Source organism: Punctularia strigosozonata (genome assembly GCF_000264995.1).
Source record: "Punctularia strigosozonata HHB-11173 SS5 unplaced genomic scaffold PUNSTscaffold_7, whole genome shotgun sequence".
NCBI lineage: Eukaryota > Fungi > Basidiomycota > Agaricomycetes > Corticiales > Punctulariaceae > Punctularia > Punctularia strigosozonata.
In genome coordinates, this window is record NW_006767439.1 from 1,306,208 (window position 1) to 1,313,967 (window position 7,760).

General features: G+C 58.1%; 1 protein-coding gene across 1 annotated transcript; it reads left to right on the forward strand.

Annotated features, from left to right (window-relative positions):
- Nucleotides 1–641: 641 nt before the first annotated feature.
- Nucleotides 642–2,809, forward strand: PUNSTDRAFT_45031 (uncharacterized protein; the record flags this gene model as incomplete). The annotated part of the gene is made up of 3 exons (XM_007384449.1): nucleotides 642–2,040; nucleotides 2,136–2,689; nucleotides 2,768–2,809. 3 exons carry the CDS (start codon nucleotides 642–644, stop codon nucleotides 2,807–2,809), a joined length of 1,995 nt encoding a protein of 664 aa, XP_007384511.1.
- Nucleotides 2,810–7,760: the final 4,951 nt, after the last annotated feature.

A 7,760-nucleotide genomic window follows, 5' to 3' on the forward strand; every position in this document is an offset into this window, starting at 1 on the left:
TATCGCCACGAGCTTCCCGCGTTCCCGTCCCTTAAGCTTCGCCCCAGGGCACCGTGGGCGCGCTAAAAGTAAGTGAGGCCTGTCCGCTTCAGGCTCCAGGCCCCGTCACAGGCAGACCCATCTCACCGAGCATGCAGCAGCGTTGCACGCGGTGTATAGATAGTACTCGGCGCAGTCGCACGCGTTACGCCGCCTGCAGTGACACGACCCAACAAGCTCGACAAACGCTCCTCTTCTTCCTTCGATCCCTTGGGTCGATCGCGCACCCCCCGCTCCCTCTCACTTACATACGCGGAGGCTTTCCCGGGCCACCGGGACCCGCATTGGCGCAGAAGCTCGAGATCATCGCCGGATCAAGCGACCAGGCTCTGTCCACCGGCGAACGTGCCGCGACTAGGTTAACTCGCCGCTCAGCGCCGGGTTCCGACATGCATCCGCGCCGTGCTGCTTATCACCCCGCTAACGGCGCGCACCACGACCGCGTCTTCTCTCCCTTCGCTCCCGCGCCCGCTGCACCGACGACGCTGCCCGTGCCGTCACCCCGCCCCTCCGCTGGCCATCCTCCTCCTCCTCCCCCTCTTCTTCGCTTTCCTTTCACGACGTCGGCAGCCCCGGGCCCGGCACCCGTCCCCACCGACGCGATGGCGGCGTGCGCCACCACCCTCAACCTCGCCCCGGGTACAAGTACGGCTTACCCTCTGCCCGCAGGCGCCATCCCGAGCGCCTCGCCCTCGCTTGCCACCGTGTCGGTGTACGCCTCGCACACGCACATGCATACCATCGCGTACGCGCCGCCGCCGCTGCCTCCGCCGCCGAATCTGCTGCAGCACGTCGGTTATCTCGCCACCGGGTACGCGCCGGAGAGCGCGTACGCGGCATCGCAGCCGACGATCCAAGATCTGCGATACGTCCTGTACCACCAGCCCGAGCCCGAGCCCGAGCCCTCCTACGAGCCACTAGCGTTCGTTCACCATCATCAAGTCAACCCTTGTCCTCCTCCTTCTCCCCCTCCTCCTCCCGCAGACGCTGCCTACCGGCCCGGATCGATCGGCCAGCCGCGCTACGACCCTCCGCCCGGACCACCGCCGCCGCCACCACCGACCCGGGCTCGGGGGCCCAGCTTGGATAGCAGCATCCCGTCGTCCTCCGCGTACGCGCCCGACCTCGCCCTCGACCTCGACCTCGAATCCGCGCCCGCGCCGCCGCCGCCGCCGCCACCCTCTTACACCGTCGTCGTTCCGCCCGGATCCGAGGACGCGTACTCCACCGCGGGCTGCTACCCGTCGTCGTCGTCGTCGTCCTCCTCCTCCTCCTCTGCCTCCTTGTCCCGGACCGCCGCGGCGTTGGGGGTGGTCCGGACCGCCGCTGTCGGCTGGCACGTCGATCAGCAGCCGTCCCCGGTGTCGGTGTCGGTGTCGGTGTCGAGTTACCCGTCCGCGGCTTCTTCCTCTTCTTCGCAGCAACAGCAGCAGCAGCGGTGCGATCACGACGACGACGGCCCCGGTCTCGCACGGCCAAACGTGGGCCCGGGACAAAGCCGGTGGTACACGGACCAGATGCGCTGGACGCAGTACGCGCACGCGTACGACCGTTCTCGCGCTCTCCGCGGCACCTCCCGCTCGGGCTCGGGATCGGGCTCGGGCTCCGCTTCGTCCTTCTCCTCGCTCACGTCGTCGCTTCCGTCGCCGCGTGCTCTTCCCGAGTACGAGTGTCCGCCGCAGCGCCGTCCGGATCGCGCGCCTCCTCCCCCCGCTCCTCCTCCTCCTCCTCCTCCTCCTCCTCCTCCTCTTCCTCCTTCGCTCGAGTTCGAGTCCGGACGACCTGCTAGCCCGAGCTCGGGATCCAAGCGCGCGCACGAGGGCGTGGACACCGACGGCGACGAGGACGACGAGGGGTTCTCCCCTCCCCCGCATGCCGCTGCGAGCGCGAGCACGGCGGGTTCGCGAAAACCAAAGTTGCACCAGTGCAAGATCTGCAAGAAATGGTTCCCGCGGCCGAGCGGGCTCGAGACGCACATGAACATCCATCGCAAGCTCAAACGTGCGTATCAAAAAAAAACTATAATAACTATAAATATATATATTTGCGACGCTGATGTGTCGTCTTGCAATTGGGGGGGATGGTGTTTTTTGTAGCGTATAAATGCCCGGTACCGGGGTGCGGTCGGGATTTTGGCGTGCGCTCGAACGCGAAGCGACATCTACGCACGCACGGGATCCACCCGCCCTCGTCCTCCTCCTCCTCCGGATCCAGAGGCGGCGGCGGTCCGCACCTGCAACGCGTCCGCGGCGGAGGCGGGTACGCGGTCGGGTTCGAAGACCCCGTCGTGCACGACAACACCTTCCTCATCACAGGAGGAGGAGGTAGAGGAGGAGGAGGGATAGGGACGAGGAGGTTGAGATGGGTGCCGCAGAGTTTGCGCGGGAGGACGAACGAAAGGGCGTTGAGGTGCGATTCGGAGTCGGCGGGGTCGGAGGGGTCGTCGGTGGCGGAGGACCGAGTGCTGGATAGTGCTAGTGTGAGGAGGAGGGCGAGGGAGAGGGAGAGGGGGAGGGAGGGCGGGGTGAAGGTCGAGCCGGAGGCGCTGCCGTTGACGCTCTTGCCCGTCGTACCGTCCGGCTCGGAGTGGGGCGAAGAGGAGCGAGACTCGTATGCACAGGTCGGGCCGTATCCGTACCATCCGAACCAGGTGAGAGGGATCGTGGGCGTTGTGATGATGTGGTATGGCGTGGACGCTGACCGTTTCTTTGTTTTACCCCTCTTGTAGTGGCGTGCGCTGCCGGGTCCGGCGCCCATCACGGCGATTTGAAGAAAAGAACAAAGAAAAAGAAAAAAACATCGCATCGGTTCCTCTCTTGTGGCTTGGGCTCCCCGCGTCGTAACTTCTCAGCACAACGTTAATATGCGTATAATCTTTTTCATCCGTCCATCGAAAACGCTCCATCGTCATATCTCATGCCCTCCTCGCGGTGACGCTCTCCACCGCATGTTACTCTGCTCTCTTCGCATTTTTTCTTTCTCTTGGGCCGCAGTGTCTTTTTGGCTCGTTCGTGCTGCGCATTCGATTTCGCCGCTCCCCGCTGCTTGCTGGTCATCGTGTCTTGTGTCGTCTCGTCTCGTCTCGTCTTGCTGCTGTCATCGCTTGTTGTTGTTCGCTCTGCATGCCGTGCGCTGTGTCCCTTACCTGTATCCTCGCCTCGTCACGTCAATCATCCACCACATCTTAATACCCTAAAACATCCACCTCGATGTCGGCGCGCACGATATATTACCCCCCCCCCCCCATTTCCATGTGCGTTTTCAATTATACAATCACGACCCATCCACGACCACGCCGCCACCGATCGTATATCCATTGTTTGCATTGTATCTCACAGATGACGCGTGTAAATTCTAAGTACGAGAGAGGTACTGCCCTGATATTATATCAATAGATACGTACGAACTTGGGCCATGTATACCATTGCAGGCGTGTAACGTAGAAACTGCATGATTTATCACGTTCGGGATATGAGTCGTCGGAGATGGGCTCGAGCGCAACGGCGGTGCCCGGTGGAAGAGATTGACACGGATCCGAATGGGCAGGATGGTCTACGGCGGTGCAATTCGGTGATCATTTGGAGAAAGGCGGACGAAGGAATGCGCCGCCGGCGACATTCCAGAATATCGGCGGAGTCGACGAAGAGGAAGGTTCGTTGGCAAAAAAAAAAAACCCGGATGTGGATCATACGCGAATCGGCAGACGGCTCGCCCTCGATACACCCTTATCTTCTTGCTCCTCCATTCGAGTTACTTGGGGTGTTAAGGAACACCCCCGCCGGTCCCGCAAGGCGCTCGGCATGAGCGAGGGACCTGCCCGATCCGGAGCCGTGAGCGGCGCGTGCCCAGGCTCAGATGGGAAAGGGCGATCATACGAGGAACGCGTTCAGGTTGATGCGGGGTCGTCTATGTCCATCGTATGCGGGAGTCGATGGAGTTGCGCACCGACGTCGACAGATTATGTCCGCGCCCCACAGCACTTGCATCCGATTTTGGCAAGTTCTGCGAGGGCGAAGTCGAACGTGGGCACGAGGTGGTCAAGTAGTACTTGGGTATACCTGCTTCAGGTTGTCAATCGCGGTAGAGCGGTTGCGGGGAGCAGGGTGGCTTCCAGCCGAGGTACGTTATGCATCCCGGATCCGCGAAAGATGCCGCGAAGCCGGCCAGTCTGGCGTGTATCTGGGCTGAGATCTTTGCCTGAGGTGGGCGATGCGATGCCCATACTCGTCGGCTCGGCTATGAAACGAAGGTGTCGCACACATCGCGTGTGAACGCTTCGTTCGATCGGAATAGCGTTCCGGGAGTGTAGGGACGGAGCTCGACGGATGAGAGTGCCGTTCGTAGCGCCGAGTTGTAGTTGGGGTAGAACCCGTATGTTCGCTCTCGTAGTCTCGGTGGGACCGGAGCGACTGCGATAGCGAGTAGGAGGTACCTGGGCGTAGCCAGGGGAATCAGTACGCGTGTCAGTCCACGCCGCTATACACTGAAGTGGGGCTCTCTTCGAGAGCTCCTGGAACTCCCTCTCTGGAGGGAGTCGCGCTATTCGCAGGTCGTCTCCTACTATGGGACGAGCGAATGACACGACAGCAAAAGATGTATTCAACTCCGACGCAACGGCTATTTACACTCGCAGGTCTCGCTTAAGCGACTAGACACGTGATGACGAACGACTAACTCCGTCAGTTCCTCAAGGCCGTCACATCGCGCGACACCGACGTTCTGCATCCCGATGCGATCATGCCGATTGCGGATTTCTCGTGCTTCTTTCTAATAGAACGTAGCATGGCAGGGTCATGGATGTCCAACAGTTTTTCATCGTGTTATAGAAGGTTCGAAAGAGAAACCTAAAGGATGTCGTCAGAGTCCCTTCGAGTTTCGTCGAAACCTTAGGGGGACATTCCGGACGGAAAACACCTACATACCGACGCGTGGCAGTATTACAATGCGCTGCCCGATACAGAGCCTGCATCGGACGGGCGACTTGGTCGGCCACGAGTTTTTCTGGCGATGAGTTGCAAGCATTCAAGCATGATATCCTTGTAGCGCCGTGATTGACGAATATTTGTCACTGGGTAAATGTGGTAAGCTTCTGTCGTAGCGCATATAGTCGCAAGTACCTCTCCCGATCGAACAGGACCCCCGCACGGATCCTAGCAAGTTTCAACAGCCTCCAGACGTAGCTAGCTTGCTATCGTACACCATTCTATAGAATTCTGGCTCCCCTCGTTGCCACGAGATGTCGAGCCTGGAGACAGAGAGGACTCTTTGTTCGCGTTCCCGATGGTTGGAATCGTGCTATTTCGCCTCTATGTGGGGGGCTACGGCGGGGAAGCGCCTATTATATGCGCGATGGTCCATGATAGACATGCATCATTCATTGAATGTATAAAACAAATGAGCTGCTTGTCGTGTAAGACGGTGCTCGAGGGTGCGACGTTGTGGTGCCTTAGATATGGACTGTTATGGATTAATAACCTTCATGCGCCCGGGAGTCTGCAACGCACGTATTTTTTGCGTCGAATGTATGTCATTTTCGTGAGCGTGTGCCAATATCTGGATCGTCTCTTGACTTCCCTGCGGGAACCTGTCTCTCTAGAGCGAAAACCGAAAGGTGGGAAAGCGCGGGGGAGCAACTCGGACCGTCGCACAGTTGCGACGTCACTGGCTAGTACCTACCTACCGTGTCCACCAAAGCCAATGATCGCTACCGTTAACTCTGCATTACCTACATGGTCAAGATGAAAGCAATGCAAGTCATTTGGTCGCTAACAAAGTTTGGGAGTCCGAATTTGACTGTGGTAGCGCAGACTTCGAGCTATCTTTACGATTGCGAACAAGGACGACGGCCATTCCCTAATCTCGAGGCAGAGACAGCGTCATCAACTCGGGCTGAAAAATCTGGAAACCACAGACAGAGAAAACTCACCGCGACCATCGGAACGTTCGCATCGAGCACAACGCGTCGCTCCCGATCAATCGCCTCCCACCGGAGCTACTGATCGAGATTTTCACGATGAGCCAGATGAAATACGTGGCCGCCCGACGTGATGCTCGTCTTCGGTCTTTGGATGCAGATCGCTCTGAAAACGTCCTGAGATCTCCTCAATTGCGACGCCTCGTCATATATGCCAGGGTGCATCCTTCGGTCAGGAACACTGAAGCAGACATGTTTGGGGCCCTTGGGAACCTGAGGGATTTGGAGAGTTTGTCCTTGAACGACAGTTTGGCTATGACACAGGTGTCGACGTCGAAGGTATGCATGCCTTCTCTCCGCCAATTGCGTGTGTCCCCTAGGAAGACGAGCCAATGTGTCGCGTTTCTGAAGGGACTGCACCTGCAGCAACCCCTTTCAGAGCTGGACTTGAACTGCTACGAGGACCGCATCGAAGGATGCCACGTACACTTGGCTGAGCTATGGCAGCTTACGCATGCACACTTGCCACATCGAGAGGTCTGCGTAGAGCCTCACGAAGATGGCCATCATCATTCTATCCGATTATTCTTCGGACAATTGCGACTGCTCTACTCCTCCTTCCCCCTTCTTCCTCGAACTTAAAGGACTCGAGTGTATCACGGTATTCTCCCATCTCTTCCCCATCATGATTCATCTGTTCCGGCAAACGGGTGTAACGTTGTCGTCCCTCATCTTAGTGGATTTATACCCTCTAGACGTGACAAGCGTACGGAACATCCTCCTGAATTCTCCCTCCATCCGTCACTTGTAAGTTGGCGGGTGGCATGCGGTGGAATCCGTCATGCAAGCTCTTTGTCATGAGGAGGAGCCAGAGCACGGTCCTTCCAACCGTCGCATTCTCCCCAAATTGACATCTTTGCACGTCGGATACGCGATCGAGAGCGAGCAATCGCCGTGGTTCAACATATGCCTAGCCGAGCTTCGGAACCGATGTCAATTCAACGTGGAGGGGGACGAGCCTGTGTTCCGGACGCTCATTCTCAGAAGATACCCAGGTTTGAAGCAAGGGGATATTGATACTATGCAATCGGCGGTTCCAGACATGCGTGTCACGGCCCGGGATTGGCGTAACCGTTTGCCGCTGGCTGTACTTCGTACTGTACAAGGAACAGAAATATCGTTAGATAGAATGTGTACGTGCGAGTCGCTGCTGCCGGGGGGGGGGGGGGGGGGGGGGGGGGGGCGGGGGGTGTGGATGCCTGCTGCACTGTGGCGAGCGGTTGAGGGTTTTTTCATCCAAAAATGGAGTGAAAGTGAACGGTGACCTCACTTGCAGTTCAAATTGAGGTGTCGGGTCATTGTGGGGTGAAATAGCTTTCACCTCAATCTCAGGATAATTACAACGGCACCGAAAGTTTCACTGACGCTCGACGCGGTCCTTGGCACCTACTTGTTGCATTCACTTGTCAATCTCTGCCCCGCCTGCATGGTCGCCCTTGTCAACCACTCGGCACTCAGTACTCAGTGACTGTCCATGACTCACTAGTGCTACTGTAACATGACACGGGTGCATGCATATGACCGCAACACTGCTTATGCATATCTACCAATTCATGCCGGGATTCTCAACTTCAATAGAGCTGGCCCTAAGGTGACCTCCAAACTTGGGGTTGCTCTGCCCAAGTTTGTTCGCTCCACGCTTATCATCCTTGCGGAAGACATTTGAGCCATAGGCGTGTATAAAGCTTGCCTCATTTCGCCCGGTCCCTGGCACGATGTGTCCTCATCCACCCTCATAACACTCGTT